Here is a 22583-nt window from a genome sequence, read left to right as displayed (position 1 = left end):
CAGGTTCAAAGGGGAGGGGACTAGACTCTCATCTCTTGATAGAGTGGCAAAGGTCAAGAAATCTATCTGTAGATGTTTTGAAAATACAAAATGCCACAGTTCTTCTGGCAACAAGAATTTACTTCTCTCCTATATGCAAAAATGTATGCAGTCCCTTACAACCAGTGGGACATAAAGCCTGGTATTGTAAAAATCTGTGCTCTGTTCTGGGAGAACCCAGAGGTCCTTAGGAAGCTGAGTTCCGGCCTTTAAAGAGGCAACACTCCAAACATCCTGAACAGAAACAGCACAGATTCAGCAATTTGAAAAATGCCTGGGGCACACAGAAGGTAGAGTGATTTACTCATCACAGAGTTTGTCCAGAGAAACAGGGATCTCAGGACCCCCCACCCCCGCCCCACTTAGGAAAAAAGGAGCTAGCACATGTCTTTTCTCTGCCCGTCCCCTCAGCTTAAACACAGCTGTGGGAACCAGTGTGGCACCAACACTTGCTATGTAACTTGCTTATGCCAGGGCCTGCCGCCCCACGCTTCATTGGATATGCCCTCACCAGTCACACTTGCTTCAGTCCCCAGCACTGTGAGTTCCCTCCCCCAGAAGACCTGCACAGCCCTTGCCAGCACCCCAATACACAAAAGCCTAAGGCATTTGCTGCAAAAGCCTAAAGCAAAACATGTTAAAAGTGCCTGCCCTGCCCAAGCACTCTATGCAGGTCCACTTAGGCCATCTCAGTCCCCACAGCAGAGGCTCCAGGTCTTATTTAGCAGGCAGACCAGTGCACTTCACTCCCCTGAGACCAAACACTACCCACAGCAGACCAAGAAAGCCACTGCAGAAAACTGGACTGAAGGGAAAAGTTGCAGGAACACAACGGGGCACACACAACACACAGAGGCACGCCCCGCCTTCCCCTCCCCCCTCCCCCCTCCCCCCTCCCCACCTCCCCCCACCCGAGTGCCAGGTCCTGAGGAACAGGAGGCACTGCACTGCACTGCAAGACACTGCAGGATCTCGTGGATGTAGCTGGCCTTCCTAGCACACGGAGAGTTAGACAAAATGAGGAGACAGAGAAATATGTCCCAAATGAAAGAACAAGACCAAACCACAGCAGGAAACCTAAGTAAAACAGATATGAGTAGTAGGCATGTTAGAGAATTTGAAGTATTGATCGTGAAGATACTTGCTGGCCTTGAGAAGAGTAGAGGACATCAGACCCTTAACAAAGAGATAAAAAAGAACCACTGAGAGATGAACACAATAAGTGAAATTAAAAATGGACTTATTGGAATATATAACGCGATAGATGAAGCAGAAGAACAAATTAATGATCTAGAAGAAAGAGTAATGGAAAGTAACCAAGCTGAACAAATGAAAGAAAAAAAATTGATGCAAATTGGGACTACTCTTAGGGAACTCAATGACTGTCAAGTATAAGAATATTCACGTTGTAGAGATTCCAGAAGAAAAGGTGGGGGGGGGAGACAAAATTTATTTGAAGAAATAATAGCTGAAAACTTCCCTAATCTGCAGAAGGAAACAGACTTCCAGACCCAGGAAGCATAGAGATCCCCTCTAAAAATCAACTCAAGGAGATCCATACCAAGACATAGTAATTAAAATGGCAGAAAGTAGTGAGAAAGAGATAATAATGTTAAAAGCAACAAAAGAAAAGAAGACAGTTGCATACTAAGGAAAACCCATAAGGGTATCAGTGGATTTTTCAGCAGAAACCTTGTAGGCCAGAGGGAGCAGCATGATATATTCAAAGTGCTGAAAGGGAAAAATCTGCAGGAATGAATACTTTATCCAGCAAGTCTATCATTCAGTATAGTAGGAGAAATAGTTTCTCAAACAAACAAGAACGAAAGTAATTCATGACTATTCAACCAGCCCTACAAAAAATATTAAAAGGAACCCTCTGAGTGGAAAAGAAAGACTACAAATACGAAAAATAAGTATATTTGTAAAAATCAGTCAAGGGATCACAAAAGGATGTAAAATATGATACCATATACCTAAAACGTGGGGGAGAGGAGTAAGTGGGTTCAAACATCAGCAACCATCAACTTAATACAGACTCCTATATCCAGAAGATGTCCTTTAAACCTATGCTTTGTATAACCACAAATTAAGAACCAGTAATAGATGGGGTGCCTGGATGGCTCAGTCTGTTAAGCTTCCAACTCTTGATTTTGGCTCAGGTCGTGATCTGTTGGTAGGTGGGATTGAGCCTTGTATTGGGCCTCAAGCTGACAGCATGGAGCATGCTTGGGATTCTCTCTCTCTCTATCCCTCAACCCTATCTCAAAATAAATATTAAAAAGAAGTAGTGAGCAAAGAATAAGGAGAAAGGAATCCAAGCATATCACAAAAAAAAAACAAAAACAAAAACCCAGCAAACCAGGAAACAGCAAGACAAGAAAGGATTAGAGAAAAACAATAGACACTACTACAAAACAAGTAACAGAATAGCAATAAATACATATACAATTGACACTTACTTTGAATGTAAATGGACTAACTACCCCAAGAAACATAGGCTGACAAGAATGGATAAAAACACAAGACTCATGTATCTGCTGCCTCTAAGAGTCTCATTTCAGCCCTGAAGACACCAACAAGGGTGTCTCGGTGGCTCAGTTGGTTAAGCGTCTGACCTCAGCTCAGGTCATGATCTCACGGTCCGTGAGTTCAAGCCCCGCATCGGGCTCTGTGCTGACAGCTCAGAGCCTGGAGCCTGCTTTGGATTCTGTGTCTCCCTCTCTCTGACCCTCCCCCATTCATACTCTGTCTCTCTCTGTCTCAAAAATAAACATTAAAAAAGTAATTTAAAGACACCAACAGATTGAAAGTGAGGGGTTGGAGAAACATTTATCTTGCAAATGGAGGTCACAAGAAAGCTGGAGTAGCAATACTTATATTGGACAAAATAGACATTAAAACAAAGACTGTAACAAGAGATAAAGAAGGTCCTATATCATAATAAAGGGGACTTCCCAACAAGAGGATATAACAGTTATAAATGTTTATGGACCCAACATGGAAGCACCCAAATCATAACAGTTAACAACAAACAAAAAGGAACTAAATGATACTAGTACAGTAATAGTGGGGGACTTAACACCCCACTAAAATCAATGGACATATCATCCATAGAAAATCAAAGAAACTGTGGCTTTGAATGACACACTATGCCAGATGAATTTAACAGATAGATACATTGCATCCTAAAGCAGGAAAATACATATTATTTTCAAGTACACATGAAACATTCTCTAGACTAGAACACATATTAGACCACAAAACAAGTCTCAACAAATTTGAAAAGATTGAACTGATAACATGCCTCTTTTCAGACCACAATGCTGTGAAACTAGAAGTCAACTGCAAAAAAAAGGTCTGGAAAAAGTACAAATACATGGAAGTTAAATAACATGCTACTAAACAATGAATGGGTCAAATAAGAAATCAAAGAAGAAATTAAAAATTACATAGAAACAAATGAAAATGAAAACATAATGATGCAAAGTCTTCGGGATGCAGCAAAAGTGGTTCTAAGAGCGAAGATTATAGCAGTACAGATTGCCACAAGAAGGAAGAAAAATCTCAAACAACATTATATTTAATGAAGCTAAAAAAAAAAAAAAGAATTAAGTAAACCCAAAACCAGAAGAAAGAAGTAAATAATAAAGATTAGCACAGAAGTGAATAATACAGAAACTAAAACAAACAAAAAAACAGTAGAAAAGATCAATGAAACCAGGACCAAGAGCTGGGTCTTTGGAAAAAATCAATAAAATTGATAAACCTCTTGCCAGACTCATCAAAAAAAAGAGAAAGAACCCAAATAAACAAAATAACAAATGAGTGAAATACAAACAATTGTAAGAGAATATTATGAAAAATTATTTGCCAACAAATTGGGACAACCTAGAAGAAATGGATGAATTCCTAGAAACATATAACCTACAAAAACTGAAACAGGAAGAGACAGACAATTTGAACAGATGAATTACTAGCAAGGAAATTGAATCAGTAATCAAAAAACTCAACATAACAAAAATCTAGGACCAGTTGACTTCACAGGCAAATTCTACAAAACATTTAAAGAAGAGTTAATAACTATTCTTCTCAAACTATTCCACAAAATACATAAGGAAGGAAAACTTCCAAATTTATTCTCTGAGGCAGCATTAGGCTGATCAGAAAACCAGAAAAAAGACACCACAAAAAAAGTGAACTAACCTCTGAAGAACATAGATGCAAAAATCCTTAATAAAATGCTACTAGCTAACCAAATCCAACAATACATTAAAAAATCATTCACCACGATCAAGTGGTATTATTCCTGGGATGGAAGGGTGGTTCAATATTTAAAACTCCACCAATATGGTACATCATAGCACTGAGAGGAAGGATAAAAAATGATATGATCATTTCAGTAGGTATAGAAAAATAATTTGACAAAGCACAACATCCATACATGATAAACAAATTCTAAACAAAGTAGATTTAGAGAGAACATACCACGAAATATAAAGGCCATATATGAAAAGCCCACAACTAATAGCATACTCGGTAGTGAAAAACTGAGAGCTTTTCCCTTAAAATGAGGAACAAAACAAGGATGTCCTGTCGCTAATTTTATTTAATAAACATAGTATTGGAAACGCTAGCCACAGCAATCAGACAAGAAAAATAAATAATATGCATTTAAATTGTTAAGTATTTTGTAAATGTCACTACAATATGCCTTGTTGATGGTCAATTCTTGTTGAATCTAATGGGAGTTCTCTGTTCTTCTTGGAATTTGAGGTCTGTGCCCTTTATTAGATTGGGAAAGTTTTCCACTCTAGTTTGCTCACATATATCTTCTGCTCCTTTTTCTCTCTCTCTTCATCTTCTGGGACTCCTATGATATAAACGTTATTCCTTTTTAATAAGTCGTCGAGTTCTCTAAGTTTTATGTTACGATATTTTGCCCATTTTCCCTCTTTTTTGCCTCATTGTTTTCTGTAATTTTATCTTCTGTATCACTGATTCACTGCTCTGCTTCGTATATCACAGCATCCATTCAATATTTCATTTCGGTTTTAGCATTTTTAATTTTCCCTGACTAGAGTTTTGTTCTTTTATTTTTTTCAGAAAGGGATTCTCTGGTGTCTTCTATACTTTTGTCAACCCCAGCTAGTGTTCGTATAATCATGGTTTAAAATTCTAGTTCAGACATCTTACTTACATCTGTGTTGATTAAATCCCTGGCCATCATTTCTTCCTGTTCTTTATTTTGGGGTGAATTCCTCTGTCTTGCCATTTTAGGAGAAGAAAAACAATAAAATAAAAAGTAAAAATTAAAAAAATCTTAACAAAACAAAATCAAATAAAGGAAGCCAATGCCATGTACGTTTCATTCTGTTTTTTGAAAGAAGCTTGATAGAAAAGAGAAAAAAGAGAAAGGAAAAAAAAGTTTAAAAAATTTTTTAAATATTAAAATGGAATAAAATAAAGTAATATAAAAATTTTCAAGAGAAAATAGAACTCTTTTTACCCGTGAAAGAGAAAAAAATGAAAGAAAAAAGAAAACAACAGAGGCAAAAACAGAAGCAAAGAAAAGGAACAGTAGACCAAGCAGTTTGAAGGGATTTGTGCTGCTCTTCTGGGGCATGTGCCTGGAGACTACAAGTGGGTGGGGTTTGGTGTAACGGCTCCATTGTCCATTTGGTGGCACTGCTCAGCTCATAAGTGTGTATACATGTGCACTAAAGGTGGAAATGGCTTCACCCAGCTCTTTGGTCTCTGGCATGGGCATTTTGTGCCCTTACAGACACACATTCAAGCACCGCTCCTTTGCCTCAGGTTTCCGTCCACTCCCCGCCTTTACCCTGTCTGTGTCCAAGCTGTCTCCTTCTAGAGTTTTATCTCACATGGGACTGCATTTCAAAACCCACACTTCAGAGACCCTCCCTACTTGGACCCATGCTGATTCTCTGGGGGAAGGGTCTCATCAAGCAATGGCCAGGTGCCATCTTGTCCCAGAAAATATTTGCCCGATCACGCAGTGGCAGAGGCTCAGAGTTTACGGTAAATCACAACACACAGCTGGTGCCAGGTTTTGCTGCACTCTGGCATCTCTGTTCCAATATCAGTAAATGTGGCAGCACTCTGGGGTCTGCTGGGACTTTTGCCCTCGGCGAAAACGTATGGCAGTATGCAGTTCATTGTAGGTAGGGCAACTGCTTCTCCCTGTGTGGCACACGGAACCCTCAGACCCCACTGCCTGCTCCTGGGGATTGGTCCTGCTTCCTCACCAGAGCACCTCCAGGCCCTGAGCTCCGAAACTTCAGACTCTGTGCTCCACTGTTTCTAGAATCCTGGCCCTATTGTAAGCCTCTCCTTTCTCCCCGTCAGTGGCTTTGAGGAACAGGTTTCTTGTGCAGTCCCTATGAGTGCTTTCACTCTTTCTCTCTTTCTCTCCAGCTGTTTTCTTCCTTCATTTCAGCGCGCTGCACTCTTCTTTCTCTTTGTCTCTCTGTCCTCTCTGCACGAATATGGTTCCCTACCCTGTATGGCTCCATGGTTTTTCTCTCCCCCAATTCACCTCTCTGTACCATGTACCTGCCAAGTTCTCTGGCTCACATTACACAGATTGTTGGATTAATCCTCAGATCATTTTCCTAGGTGTTCAAAATTGTTTGATGCTGATCTGTGTTTCAGGGATGAGACAAGCTCAAAGTCTCCATACAACTCTTCCATCTTAACTCTCTATCTAGAGTTCACCTAATTGTTAAAAGGCCTTAGGATTTTTTTTTGAATGGTGGTTTAAAATCACCTGCTGCATTAGCCGCCAACAGGAGAGTCAACTTGTCCTTTGGACCTTTGAAGCCAGGCATCAACTTCAACTTCTTTTCTCTACCTTAGAAGGTTGTAGATGGCATTTTCTTCCAACAGAAAGCTGTTTTGTCTGCATTGAAAATCCATTCTTTGGTGTAGCCACCTGTATTAGTTATTTTCCATCTTCTCAGGAACTTGCTGCAGCTTCTACATCAGCACTTCCTGCTTCACCCTGCATTTCTGTGTTACGAAGAAGGCTTCTTTCCTTAAACCTCACGATCCAAAATCTGCCGAGTTCCCACTTTTCTAATCCAGTTTCCTCACCTCTCTCAGCCTTTGTAGAACCGAAGAGCATTAGGGCCTTCCTCTGGGTTAGGCTTTGGCTTAACGGAATGTTACGGCTGGTTTGACCTTCTGTATAAACCATTAACATTTTCTCCACATCTGCATTAAGTCTGTTTCATTTTCTTTTCATTCGTGTGTCACTGGAATAGGACTTTTAATTTCTGTCAAGAACCTTTCCTTTCCATTCACAACTTGGCTGTTTGGCCCAAGAGGCCTAGCTTTTTGCCTGTCTTGGCTTTTGATACACTTTCCTCACCAAGCTCAATCATTTCTAGGTTTTGATTTAAAGTAAAAGACCTGTGGCTCTCATTTGAACACTTAAGAGGCCATTGTAGGATTATTAATTGGCCTAATTTCAATATTACATCTCAGGGAAGAGGGACACAGATGGGGACCAGCCTGCCAGTGGCACAGTCAGAGCACACACATTTATCAGTTAAGTTCATTGTCTTATACGGGTGCACTTCATGGCACCCCAAGACAGTTACCATAGTAACATCAAAGATCACTGATCACAGATCACCATAACAAAAATAATAATGAAAAAGTTTGAAATATTGCAAGGATTATGACAATGTGATGCCAACGTATGAAATGAGCAGATGCTGTTAGGAAAATAGTGCCACTAGACTTACTTCGATGCATGGTTGTCGTAAACACTGTTTTTTAAAAGATACAGTATCTGTGAAGCGGAATAAAATGAGTTATGTTGTATATTTGTTTTTAGCAGTTCTTCTCTGCACTTAACTATTTTCCTTTGAAATCTTTTAGAAAAGCAGTCATATTTTTCCAGATAAAATGAGAGCTACGATCCAAGCAACCTGTCTTGAATACGTTTTCTGGGTTAAACGTCCTCCATTCTTCTTATGAAGATAGTGATTAATGCTAACAGAATGCTCAAAACTCAAAAAGAGCCTGTCTGTTCACTTCTTCTCTGACTGGTTGAATATTATGTTTTCTAAAACATTGTGCTTTTTCATGGAAACCACATTTATTGGGGTGGCGTCATATTTTATCAGTTTATATAATATTTTAAGTCAGTTATATGATTATAGTAACAAGATTCTATCTCTGTTGCATGGCCATTGTTATTTAGAACCATGTGGGAATAGTTTTATAGGTTTACCCCTAATGTCTAATCTAATGTTTTTTCTGTCTTTCTTTTTAGCCTATACAGTAATCCAAGTGGGATGCCTCCTTACGCATCTCAGGGTTTTCCATTTCTTCCTCCATATCCGCCACAAGAAGCTAACAGGACTATCACTTCTTTGTCTGTTGCTGACACTATTTCTTCTTCAACAACAAGTTACACAACAGCCAAACCCGCTGCTCCTTCTTTTGGCGTCCTTTCAAATCTGCCATTACCTGTTCCCACAACAGACACTTCAGCACCGGTGGGTATCTTCAGTTTTCTAGACGTTTTGTATCCTTGAGATTGTCCAGTCAACAAATATTTATCATATGCCTTCTTGTGGCAGCCACTAAGTAAAGCACAAAAGATAAAAAGATTACATCGCATTTTCAGCTCAAGTAACAAACTCAGAAGTGACCAGCAAATTATCAAATAATTGCAAATATGAAACTTCGAGTAGAGTAGAAGAGGTAGTTTGGAATTACGGTGAAGATACAGTACTCCTAGAAACTGAGGTAGAACTAGAAGCGATGCTTTTATAAGAAATGTGTTTCTGCTTTTTCACCACTTTGTCCTTAGTGCCTCAAACCACCCCTGATACACAGAGTAGGTGCTCAATTAAAATGGGGCAGATAAGTGAATGTATTTGTTTATGTTTGAGGCCAGATTTTGACAGATGGTAATGAATTTGTCAGAACGAGAGGGGTTATGTAAAGTTTTCTGTGAAAAGGCACTAGTATTGACAAAGTCTTGGAGGCATAAACCAAATTGCATTCTTGTGAAACTGCATTTAATAGATCTCTCTAGCTGTCACAGAGGAAATAGACATGAAGGCACGAGAAGTGATCATGAAAGAGAAGTAGGTCTCAGACTGTGGAGGGTCTGCTCTCTACCTTGCTAAGGGCTTCAAGTGTCTCACTGGTTTAAAAAAATTGTTCTTAAATTAAGTGGTAACTGGGAGCGCCTGGGTGGCTTGGTGAGTTGAACGTCCGACTTCGGCTCAGGTCATGATCTCGCAGCTCGTGAGTTCGAGCCCCGCGCTGGGCTCTGTGCTGACAGCTCGGAGCCTGGAGCCTGCTTCGGATTCTCTCTCCCTCTCTCTCTGCCCCTGACCCACGTGCATTCTGTCTCTGTCTCTCTCAAAACTAAATAAACATTAAAAAAAAAAAATTAAGTGGTACCTGTTACCATGTGGGATGTTATTGAGAGATTATGTGAATAAAACATATAAAATGATTTAAAAACCTTCATTTTAACCTTCAGTGAGTCTCGCCCATAGTAATACTCAAATATTGTAGAACCTTATTCAACTGTACTAGTTGTGGTGTTTGTAAATAATTAAGAATATAGACCCAAGTGGACTTTGTTTTTCTGATACCTTTCATCATTATATTAATGAATATTAGGAACAAGTATTATGAATATCATGAAAATTATTATAATTAGTATTAACAAAATTACAAGAGAACTTTCCAAGGATCCTCAATTTTAAAAAGTTGTTTTAATTTAAACAACGGATTGCCTATTATCTCCCCTACTGTCTTGTGGAACTTAGTTATGCAACTATTTAGACTTTTGCCAATTTACTAAATTTTGTTTATATTCAGTGTCTTTCAGATGAGACAAATGTATTCTTATGTAGCAATGAAATCCACAGATAATTCTCTGCACTTGTTACAGATACAGTTAAAAGTTTTATTTAGCAGTCATATACTTGCCCAGGAAAGAGCTACTCACATGATCCCACGAAAGAAAAAAAAATTAACCCTATATATACAAGGTATGCTGAAAAATAAGAAAATAAAGAAAGAAGGGGAGGGCACGTGGGTGACTCAGTCGGTTAAAGGTCCAGCTTTGGCTCAGGTCATGATCTCCCAGTTCATGAATTCAAGCTCTGCATCAGGCTCTGTGCTGACAGAGCAGAGCCTGCTTAGGATTCTCTCGTGCGCCCTCTCTCTCTCTGCCTCTTGCTCCCCTCTGCCCACATTCTTTCTCTCTCTCAAAATAAATAAACTTTAAAAAAAAAAAAAAGGGGGGGGGAAAGTAAGGACAATGTAAAGTGCAAAGATGAGAAGATGAAGGTGATAATTGTAAGATGTGATCCATTAAAAATTACATTTATAAGTAAATAGGAGCAGTCAAAAAAGATGGCTAAAGTTTAATACCATTTCAAACTCTCTTTAGATAAGCCAAAATGGTTTTGGTTACAAGATGCCGGACGTCCCTGATGCATTTCCAGAACTCTCAGAACTAAGGTAAAAATCTTGGGAGAGTGACGTTAGTATTCATTGTCTATTTGACCAGATCATCATGGTCATATCCATGTTAAAGAAAAAGGGTTTTTTGGGTTGTTTTTATCTTCACTATTTCTGTATTGTGGTTGTCTTAGTGGGACAGTTTTATAAATCACTTTTATGTCTTGTAGTTTGAATTTATTGACTATGTACCCAGGGATTTTTCTAGATACTGGGAATGATATAATAGTTTCCAGGATAACAATGTCCTTTCTCTTTTGTGGCTTATGTTATTGTGAAAATTATTTCTCAGTGCATTATCTCCAGCGATTTCAAATATTTCTTGGCCTATTTTAGACCTTCTCACTGTTCCTTTTGTAAGTAGAACTTTGTACATAGAGAAACATATTGTTCTCATAAAGTAATAGCACAGTGTTTTTACAAGCCAAATTGTATTCAAATTGATGGGAAATAAATTTGTAGTATTCAAGTTTAAGGTCCTATTTTTCATGGAACACTGCTTCTCTCAGACACTTCATGAAAAATTGTTTTGTGGCCACTCAACTTTGGGAAACGTTACATCCTTTATACCGCATTGAAGATTTATAATACGCATAAGGCTGTTATTACTAATGCTTCTGAATGTAATTAAAAATCTGTTTTTGTAGTTCTTTTTGTCTTTGGGATATCTCCTACCAGGGATGTACAGCCAGATACCCATGAGAAATCCTACAGTAAAAAAAAAAAAAAATGTTTACCATAATTGACTCAGTGTTTCAGTCATTTTTAGGAAGTAGTGATTTATTATTTTCTGCTGATAATAGTGAAGATTTATATTAGATTACGTACATGTTAAGGTTTTCTAAGCACTGTAATGTTTGCAGCAACCCCATAAAATAGGTACTGTTATTCTTCCCATGTTATAAAGGATTCTTTTTTTTCTTCTTTTAAAAAAAATTATTATGAAAATGTCACAAATACAAAAAGGTGAACCTCTTTGCTTGTCTTGCATCGTATACCCTTGTAGCCCTTTTTGGGAAGTGTGGGTATGGGTCAGAATTATTTTAAACCAGATCCCAAACATAGCATTTTTACTCAATTCTTTATACTAAATTTCTCTACCAGGTAAGGACTTTGTGTTTACCATAACCCCAATAGCATCATACTTAACAAAATTAATGATAATTCTTTAATAGTATCTCATTACCCCAGGATCTTAATAATTAAATCTCTTCATTGGTAGTTTAGGTGAATCAGGATCAAAACAAGGTTTACCTATTATATTTGATTACCATATTTATTATGTTTCTTTTAGTTGTGAACCATTTCCCCCCATTTTTATCAGTATATATGTAAGTGTGTGTATATATATATATGTATGTACATATGTATACATACATATATATACACATATATACACACATACACACACACATGTAAATCCATATATGTGGTAATATAAGTTATATACATGTCATGTTATTATATATTTGTTGAAGAAATTGGTTATTTGGCTTATAGAATTTCCTATATCCTGTTTTTGCCTAATTGCATCGTTGTAGTACCAGTGAAGATGTTCTTCTATTTCCCTATTTCCCTATTTGGTAGCTAGATATAGAGTTTTAATTAGACTTAGGTTCAGTTTTATCAAATTATTGAGCTGTACACCTTAACCATATACAATGTTATATGCCACTTATACCTCAGTGGTGAAAAAAAAAAAGATTTAGGTTCAGTTCTTTTGGCAAGAATACTTGTATCATAATTAGTACATACTTCCTTTTATATCATTTATATAAGGCAATGATGATGTCTGGTTGCCCTATTTTTAGTGACATTAAGACTGAGACAGGTTGAAACATCTAAATTATTAGCTCTCCGTTATTTTGTTAAAGGTTGCAAATGTGATTTTCTACTTCCAGAAAAGGCCAGAATTCTGGAAGATGAACTTTCTTTAAAAACTTTTTTTTTTTTTTTTAATGTTTATTTATTTTTGAGACAGAGAGCGTGAGCAGGGTAGGGGCAGGGAGAGAGGGAGACACAGAATCCGAAACAGGCTCTAGGCTCTGAGCTGTCAGCACAGAGCCCGACGCAGGACTCGAACCCATGAACCACAACATCAAGACCTGAGCTAAAGTCGGACGCTTAACCGACTGAGCCACCCAGGAGCCCCAGGAAGATGAACTTTCTTAATCAACTATTTAGTTGTATTTAAATACACTTCATATAGGAACAGAAAGACCAATGCTTATTTGGTTTTTTATCAATTTTCAGAATATTGAGTTGATGCACACACAAGCTGCCAACTTTCTGATACGCAAAGGTTTTGGTTTGTTTCTGTATTTGTTTCTCTTCTTTCAGAAAGTAGTTCTTTCTACTAAGAATTTAAAGTAGAATCTACTTTCTACTAAGAATTCGTAGATTTTTTTAAAACTGTATTTGATATGTTTCAGTCTATTGCAGTCATTATTCTTTTTGATACTTAAACATTCTGTCTTTCGTCACTAGCAAATTGTTGACATTGGCTTCTGTGTCCTTTCTGACAAAACAAAGATGCCATGGGATCATCATGAAATTTATTTTCTCAGGCCTAAAGTCCTTTCTCTGAAAGGCACTTGTTCTTTTTCAAAACTACAGTACCAATATTATTAGTGTGATTCTTGAATTCAGGATAAGAGTTTGTTTTTTATACTTTTGTGTTTTTGTATTTCTTTTGTGGCTGAAATGTACAGCCTAATACTATTTTTTAAAGTCTCTGAATAATACTTCTCTGGATGGTATGTAACTTAGAAAAAAGCCAGTTTCATTTATTTCTATTTACTCTGAATTTTATAGACTTCTTTTAATTTATTTTTTTAAATTATATAATGCTTTAATATGGATCAAAACTAATCAAAACTAATCAAGGTTTAAACTAATCCTTGTAGTCAAACTAATAAAGTTTTAGTCAAAACTAATAAAGGTTTAGCTTCCATTCCTATCCACCCATCCAGTTCCCGCTTTCACCCTATGGATATTGACTTTTGGTTAGTCCACCATGATTGCTTTTCTTTAAATATTTTATGAATCTGTACACACACATATGCAAATACCCATCTTTTATTATGATAACCCCACACCTTTTAGCTAAACAGGTACAGAGAAGTTAACTTGTTGTGACTATTCATGAACCCTACTCTCCTGTCATGATTGGATGCTACACTTGGACTAATTTGTGTTCCATTGTGGTTGGTTGATACTTTATTTGCTTTTAAGGTCATAATTTGCATTCTTACACACATATATAAAAACTGATAGTTCAGAAATTATTTAGAGCCCTGTCAACTGAATAAAATGGAAAAATTGTGAATATATGTCATCACGGAGAAAACAAGATGACTGACACTCATGAACTTTTCTGTTGTGTTGCCAGTGTATCACAGCTTACAGATATGAATGAACAAGAGGAGATATTACTGGAACAATTTGTGACTTTGCCTCAACTAAAACAGATCATTACCGACAAGGATGACTTAGTAAAAAGTATTGAAGAGCTAGCAAGTATGTCTTTCCTTACTTCTTAAATTGTCTGAGAAAAATATGATCTTTAACCTAGAAATAAACCAGAAATTTATCTTACAGGAAAAAATCTTCTTTTGGAGCCCAGCTTGGAAGCCAAAAGGCAAATTGTTTTAGATAAGGTGAGTTAGTTACCATTTTAAAGAAATTCATACAACTTAAAAATATAATCAAATAACATTTTTTTAAAATCTTTTAGTATGAGTTGCTTACACAACTGAAATCTACTTTTGAAAAGAAGATGCAAAGGCAGCATGAACTTAGTGAGGTAAGATGTTTAGCTCTTTTCCTTTACCATAAGATTTTATTTTTACATTTAATGAATTTATTTAAGGGAGAGAGTGCAAGACTGGGGAGAGGCGGGGGGGGGGGGGAAGGGGGGAGAGAGGGAGGGAGGGAGGGGGAGAGAGAGAGAGAGAGAGAGAGAAAGAAAGAGAATATCTTAAGTTCCATGCTCAGCAAAGAGCCCAATATGGGGCTTGATCCCATGATCCTGGGATCATGACCTGAGCCTAAATCAAGATTCAGACACTAAACTAACTGAGCCACCCAGGAACCCCATAGGAATTTTTAATCTCAATATGCATGAGCCACATTCTTACTTTCATTATCAGAAAGCATTTATTAGGTGACTTTCTTTATAAGGTTTGATACCTTTAAGTGAGATGAATAGCTCTCAGTTATGGGGCATTATAAATGATTTGTTCTGATGCAAGAGCATATTTGGTCCCAAAGCAGAAAAATACAAAAAGCCCCATAAATAACTTTTCTGGGAATGTTATTATAATGCCAGTTTACCTTCTATAATAAAATCTAACAACAAAAAACTTGAACTTTGGTCTCACTTTTAAGCTTATGTACAGATACCTTAAATGAAAACTTAGCAAACGGAAAGACATGAAATTATAAAGTTTAATTCACCACAAATAGTAGACTCTTTGCTAGAAATCCAATTAAATAAAAAATAAAAATCACTTTATAAAATTACTTGAAGCATTTATAAAATTCAACTTACACTGCACTATGTTCTTTTCATATATTGCCCATTGTTCCCTCAAAATCCTAGGAGGTAGGCGTTGGTACTACTTTTTCATAGTACAGATAAGCATTCTGAGGCACAGGGATATTAAATAACTTCCCTGATGTCATATAAATAGAAAGTGTCAGAGTCAGGAATCAAATGTAAACTGTCCTCCCTCTTAACCAGAAAATCTGAGAGAATCCAATGAAATACTCTTGGATGCACATTAGAGTTTAGTAGATACTGAATAAGCTTTTCACAATATTCCTATGATTCTTTATAAATTTTTAGTAAACTAAGAATAGAAATTAATTCCTTAACTTGATAAAGAATATTAGAAACCAACAGCAAAAATGTGAATTGCTAAACATTTTCAAGATCCCCTTAACATTAGGAATAAGACAGTGATGCCCCAATATAACTCCTGTTTAGCAATGCTGGAAAGGTTCAGGCCACTGCAACAAGACAAGAAAAAGGAGGTACAATATAAAAGAAAAAATAAAATAGTTGTTTACCAAAAACAAGCAAAAATCAAATAAGCAAAAATCCTAGCATATTGAGAAAGTTTCCCCCGAAATTCCAGCAGCTACTAATGCAAAGTGAGGTAGAGAAAAAAACTCATTTACAATAGCAACAGAACTGTAAAATACCTAGAACTGAACCCGGTGAAGGAAGTTAGGAAACTTTACTGAATGATAAAAAAGAACACTTGAGTAAATGGAGCAACCTAGAATATTCATGGAGTGAATCCACTATTATAAAGATTTCATTCTTCTCAAAATAACTTAAAAATTTACTTTAAAAAAAATTTTATTATAGAGAGAGTGCGTGAGCAGGGGAGAGGGGCAGAGGGAAAGAAATCTTAAGTAGGCTCCATGCTCAGCATGGACTGAGCCAACCAGGCACCCCAAAAAATTTAATTTACTTCTTTTTCAAGTTTTATTTTATGTATTTATTTTGAGAGAGGGAGCACGAGTGGGGAAGAGGCAGAGACAGGGAGACAGAGAATCCCAAATAGGCTCTGCATTCTCAGTGCAGAGCCTGATGTCAGGCTCAAACTCACAACCCACGACATCAAGACCTGAGCCAAAATCCAAGAGTCACATGTTTAGCCGACTGAGCCACCAGGTGCCTCTAATGTACTTCTAGTCAAAATCCCGAGTTGTTTTTTGTTTTGTTTTGTTTTGTTTTGTTTTCTTCAGTTTGATTATTCTAAAGTTCATCTGAAAAACTAAATGGTTAAAAGTGGTCAGGAAGAGCTTGAACAAAAATAATCAATGGGGAAAGAAACCACCCCCCGCTTTCCAGGTGTTAGAATAACACTATAAAACCTCATAATTTAAAAGATTATTTTTGTAGGAAGAGAAAAATAGTTTTATGGAGCGGACTGTGCAATTCAGAAATAGACTTGTGTATATGAGTAATGGGTTAGAAAAAATTGAGAGTTTAATAAATTATTTAATTGGCAGTCCATTTAGAAAGAAGATCCCTGTATCATACCATACACACTTAAAATATTCCAGAATTATGAAAGGTAATTATGAGATTATGGTGGGAAAATGCTTTCCAAGTATCATACATGAGGCAGAAGCATAAAAAAAATTAATTTTGTTTATCTGTCTATAAGTTTAAAACATGCATATACTGAAGATTATAATATCAAAATTAAAAGAAAAGGAAACAAATATTTGTAGCATATGTAGCACGTACGAATGCCAGTGGCCCGTAAAGAGTCCTGACAAATAGGCAAAGGAAAGAACAAGAAACTCAAAAAGAAATATGAATGTCCAATAAGCCTACAGGTATACTCTGTCTTCTGTGCCACTTATAATTGCTTGAAATGATTGTTGAAACACTTAAAAAATACAACCTTGATTCCTACGCTTGTGTCTCGATGTGCTCACTCAGAGTCTTTGGGGACGATGAGTCAGTCTTCTCACTCTAAAGCGTACAAATCATTTCATTAGACCGTTGTTGCAATGAGCGCAGAAACATGCCGTATTGTATTCCCCCATATACCCAGTACCGGGTCCGGTGCTTGGCACATAGTAGATACTCGATAAATATTCAATGAATAAATAAATGGAAACGTTTGAAAAGACATTCAGCCTGTCAGTGATAAAAATAATCAAATTTTACATCATCCATGTGAGCCAGACTTGCAAAGATAGATGACCAGTGTTGGCAAGGGTGATAAGAAAATGGTTCATTCGTGTACGTGATGTATCACAGTGGGTTGCCACCTTATACCCACTAGCATGATTGTTATTAAAAATAGTCTTATTTCTGGCAATTAGGTCTTCAGTCCACTTTAATTTTTTTTGAGTTAACTTTTATATGTGAGGTAAAATAAGGGTCCACCTTCATCTGGCATGTGAAGATCCAGTTGTCCCTGCACTATTTGTCCAAAACTGTCTTTGCCCCCACTGAATGGTCTTGGCACACTTTTTGAAAACATTTGACCATGTATGTGAGGGTATATCTTGGGGCTTGATCTTTCATTTGTCTACATGTCTCTTAGGTCAGTACAGCGCTGTTTTGATTGCTGTCACTTTGTAATAAGTTTTGAAGTCAGCAAATATGCATCTTTATTCTTCCTTTTCAAGATTGTTTTGGCTATTTGGGGTCACTTGAGATTCTGATGAATTTTAGCATGGGTTTTTCTTTTTCTGCCAAAATGCCATGGAGATTTTGATAGGAATCACATTGACTGTGTAGAACACTTTGGGTAGTATTGTCATCTTAACAGTATTAAGTCTTCCAGTCCATGCACCCGAGATGTCTTTCTGCTTATTCATGACTTCTTCAGTTTTTTCAGCAGTGTTTGTGCAGGTCTTGTGCCTTTTCGGTTGAATTTATTCCCATCGCTTTCGCCATATTCATTAGAAGTGTGTCCCTGTGTGCAGCCCACCCTCAAGTGAAGGTGATTTACACAAGGGCAGCAACACCAGGAGCTGGGGATAATTAGGTGTCCTCTTAGAGGGTGCCTACCGCAATGACCTAATCCCTAAATCCCCAGAAGACATTGATTGGCCCAGTTTCCCTCATTTACTGGCTTGCAGCTTTGGATTGGTTTTTTTTGTGGTAGGTATCTACCCTTATCTCCAAAAGCTGACTTGGGTGGTAGCAGATTTCCTCAAAAAGACTCAACATAAGGCGTACAATGAATTGCTCCTCCCTTCCCCGGTCTCATTTTTCTGAGCGGCGTAAATAAACTGAGCGCTTGATTTTCTTTTTCAGAGCTGTAGTGCGAGTGCCTTGCAGGCAAGATTGAAAGTAGCTGCTCATGAAGCTGAGGAAGAATCTGATAATATTGCTGAAGATTTCTTAGAGGGAAAAACCGAAATAGATGATTTTCTCAGTAGCTTCATGGAAAAGAGAACAGTATGTAATACTCTTCAGTTGAGGACAAGGGACAGTGTAATATCCAATTACTTAACTGTATTCATGAGCAAACGTTAGCGCAGTACTGAGCTGGAGTTTTGAGTGCCATGAGAAGAGACGAAAGAACCTCTGTTCTTTAAGAATGATAGCAGCATCTTACTATGATTTTGTTCTAAAGCTACTATATCAGCTAAAGTCTAGTCAATGGTTGTAGGCTGTGCACCTACTTATGTTCAACAAGTTGTTTCAAAAGGGAATAATGTATACTTAGTTATTTTAAAACTTGTAAATGTTATTGAGAACATTCTGGAATAGTTTCTTTTCTGTTCTGATTTTCATTACATTTAAAGAAAGATCAAGAAAGTCTATTTAACAGTATCTTGCCTTTCGATAAAGTTCTAAATATTTACCTAATTTCTCTGAAACATCACATTTTAAAAGTAACCTTTTCTTAATAAACTTTATAAAATGTGTATGATATATATGCATATCCTTTTAAGGAACGTGGCCAGATTTTGTTATCCCCATTTTCCATCAGAGAAAATTGAAGTTTAGGCACATTAAAAACTATGGTTATAGCACTTGCGAGGCATTGATTTCTAGTTTATTCTTCGTTGATATTATATAACTGTACCTTGAAGTTTTTATTAATCTTCCTGATTAACAACAGTAGGATTTTTATATTTTTAAAACACAGATATTTGAAATTACATAATCAGAGAATTGATATAAAGAGGTTTATTTTACATTCTGGAAGTTTACAGGCAAAGGTTATCTTCCAAATACAATTCAATGTTTGTGGGGTGATGGCTTTTAAATTCTGAGCTACCTTAAACATTCAAAAGTAAAAAATGTCAACAAGTTAAAGGGTACTTATATGAATTCTGTCCTAATGTAGGAAGCAGTAAGTAAATCATTGGAGAAGTGACTGGTACTTTAAATCTTCTAGATTTGCCACTGTAGAAGAGCCAAGGAAGAGAAACTTCAACAAGCAATAACAACGCACAGCCAATTCCATGCTCCACTATAGGTAAATTGTTTTCCAGAAAGTTTGAGTATTCTTTAATTGAAGTATTCTTACCAGTGCCTGTTGAGTTCTGTCTTAGCTTTTGTGTTACATGCAACATATAAAATGCTCTGTGTTATACATTATGTATAATTTTATATACATAAGCATTTAACCAATAGAAATCTTTTGGATATTTTGTCACTGTGCTGTTGCCTTAAATGAATTTCTTTTTTGTTTTTTTTGTTTGTTTGTTTGTTTGTTTTTTAGTGTTTGACAGCTGTGTATGTAGAATTATAAATATCTATGATTAGTACCTTTCTCTTAGCTGGTACGTGGAGTAAACCGTATCACTTAGTTGACATTTCTCACTAGTCTCCTTTGTCATTTCTTCCTTTTAGATGAACTTCCAGTCTGTCTCTTTTCCATCTCACACCAGGATTATTCCAGTAAATGTTTTGCCAGTCCCCTGAATTGAGGCTTTCCCCTTCCTATAGAGCACTGACAGATGGTAAATTAAACCAGCCAATGGTATAATTTCTCTGCTCTAGAACTTAGCAATGGCAGTATCACTATTAAATTTCTCTCTGGTTTTAAGCCCTCTATAATCTGGCATATATTCGAGAGCACCCACTTTAATTTTCCATTTTCCCCATATGTTCTCCATTTGATGTTCTTTCTCTTATTACTGTGTCTTTGTTCAGCCCCAACACTCTCTTCCTTTTCCTCTCCATCTATCTAGTTTTAGGAGTGATTCGGTTGTAAAAACTATTGCCCGCCCCACCAAATTTGAGTAAGAGCTTGTGTTATTGAACAATGCAGAGATAGTTTGTAGAGCCAAAATGTAGGAAAGGACAGCTCAGATGCTGAGCTTGAAAACGGGGCAGGAGGCTGTAATAACCAAAGGCTTCTTCTCACACCCTTGCCAAGGCTGCTTGTTTCTCATTTTCGCATCTCTGTTCTTTTCTGTCTCTCACTCTCATGTGCTTCCCCCACCTTGCTCTTCAGAGAGCCTTTCTTTGTGACACTTAGACATGCTCCACCATTGCTGCCCACAGGCCTGACCATATTAGGATGGTTCAAGTAGCTCATGGCGACTAACCGGGGTTTCACTACAAATCCACAGCAAAGAGGCTGACCCGGCAGCAGCTTGGCCAGCAGATTAGCATCATGTCTGTGGTCCTGTGCTCATTCAGGTGGGCTGAAGCAGTGCACTCTGAGAAGGGAGCATGGGAACCTCCCTGGGAGCATTTATAGCGAGGGAAATGGCAGGAATTTCTTCTCTCCACCTCAAACTCATCTGCCCCTTCTCTTCATCTAGTTGTACGTAACGTTAGTGCCAACATTGACTTGTTTTATATCTTGTTTTTTAAATCATACTGTCACTCCCTTGGGGAGGGGTTGATTTTTCATATCACAGTTTAAGAAGAGAGTGGGCACCGAGTAATTGTTTATATGAACATGCTAGAATCCTTTCCCCACCTCTTTTCCCTCATAGTCCAGTTATCTTCTTATAGACATGTCTGAATTGGAAGAGAATATCAAGAGATGAGAATTTATCCTCTTAAGTTAAATCTTAGGGTTTTCTATGTTCTTTTCTTTTCAGATTTTCCTGAAAACCTACCAAGACAGAAATGACACAAGACTAATAAGTAAATTAATATGTATGATTTGCAAATTGGTATTTCATCACAGTGACTGAATTCATAGATACCCTGTATAGATTGTATACAGAACTGAGACTGATTTTGTACAGATTAGGATGATTGCTATGGTCTTTGCTTTGAGAAATTTTTCTGCACGATTTGCACTATAAATGTTTATTTATTGTTGATAAATCCTATCATATTTAAGTTTCACTGCTGGTCCTCTGTTATTAAGTACCTATGCATGTGATTTTAGCTAGTATCAATATTTTATAAAAATTGTCTCATTTAAATTTATGTTTTTAATTTGAAACTGCCTCCTTTCTTTATCAAGAATGGTTTGTTTAGATATTTTTCCTGTCAACCTTTTTGAAAAATTACTATTTTCAACTGTAGAAAGCCTTATTTTTCCTTCTTTCCAGATGATAAATTTTCAAAAAACATTTGTTTTTAAATATTCATAATGTCAGGAAACACCATGCCTACAAATGTGCCGTCTCAAAAAGGTAACTTTTAATAACACTAAATGAAAAGAATACATCAGCTGCTCATACATGATTTAATTTTTAAAATTAAAGATACATTTAAGAAGCAATACAAGTAAATATATATTTTACCTAATAGAAAAAGATTGCCTTCCACTTCATCTAGTCCAACAACCTTTCATAATAATGTTTTTATATAAGTAACTAATAGGTTTGTGATTGGATAATAATATACTTTCTAAATTCCTAATGTTAAAAACAATCTTTTTGTTAATAAGTAGTAATTCTAGACACAGAAGTCAATGAATTCTTTTGGTCTTTACTGTGAGTTAGCTTTTCATAGAGAACAGCTTTAGTAATAAAATTAATATTTAACTTTTAGGCAATCTAGTTTTTATTTAATTTTATTGAAAATTCTTTTTAAATTGTGCTACGTTCAGCAGTTTGCTTCTATACAATGTTATAGAAGGAACACATTTTATAGGTAGCTGTGAAAGCTAATAAAGGAGAAAATCTGGAACTATATGTATCTGAGGCTTTGGTAAGGGTATCTAAATCACAAAACAACCTAACACATATTTTCATTTAAATTTCATCCCAGTATGTATTGTCATTCCAAATGCCAGCATTTGGTACAGTGTTTTTTTCTTCATTCTTTTTCTTTCTCTACATGTTCTGGCAATAGAACTTTAGGAAGAATAAAATTATTTTCTTAGACTTGACAAATACTTAATTCTTAGTCTGTGTTTATGGAAAAGCAAGTATTCATATGGACTATAAATATATAATTGGAATAAATAAATTAACTTTCATTAATTGCCTGTCTCACTGGCGCTGTAAGGGCATGCTGTTTAATCTTCAAAATGACCAGACATTATTTTTAAGGATTTGTAGACGAAAGAACTCAGGTAAGTGTCTTAAATTTGTGGCAGCCTTCTGGG

General features: G+C 36.6%; 1 protein-coding gene across 2 annotated transcripts in view; it reads left to right on the top strand.

The window, feature by feature from the left end:
* Positions 1-22458, top strand: part of VPS37A (VPS37A subunit of ESCRT-I) — a 46107-nt gene extending 23649 nt beyond the window's left edge. For both annotated transcript variants that reach the window (XM_058720089.1, XM_058720090.1), the window contains exons 5-12: positions 8345-8570; positions 10493-10563; positions 13955-14082; positions 14164-14222; positions 14300-14368; positions 18362-18505; positions 19455-19535; positions 21118-22458. In XM_058720089.1, coding sequence (XP_058576072.1) covers positions 8345-8570; positions 10493-10563; positions 13955-14082; positions 14164-14222; positions 14300-14368; positions 18362-18505; positions 19455-19535 — 778 coding nt within the window. In that variant the 3' untranslated portion in view covers positions 21118-22458. The remainder of the gene's footprint in view (positions 1-8344; positions 8571-10492; positions 10564-13954; positions 14083-14163; positions 14223-14299; positions 14369-18361; positions 18506-19454; positions 19536-21117) is intronic.
* Positions 22459-22583: the final 125 nt, after the last annotated feature.

This window comes from Neofelis nebulosa, chromosome 3, assembly GCF_028018385.1.
Source record: "Neofelis nebulosa isolate mNeoNeb1 chromosome 3, mNeoNeb1.pri, whole genome shotgun sequence".
Classification (NCBI taxonomy): domain Eukaryota; kingdom Metazoa; phylum Chordata; class Mammalia; order Carnivora; family Felidae; genus Neofelis; species Neofelis nebulosa.
The sequence above is the reverse complement of the archived record's forward strand: the minus strand, read 5'-3'. Positions and strand labels throughout refer to the sequence as shown.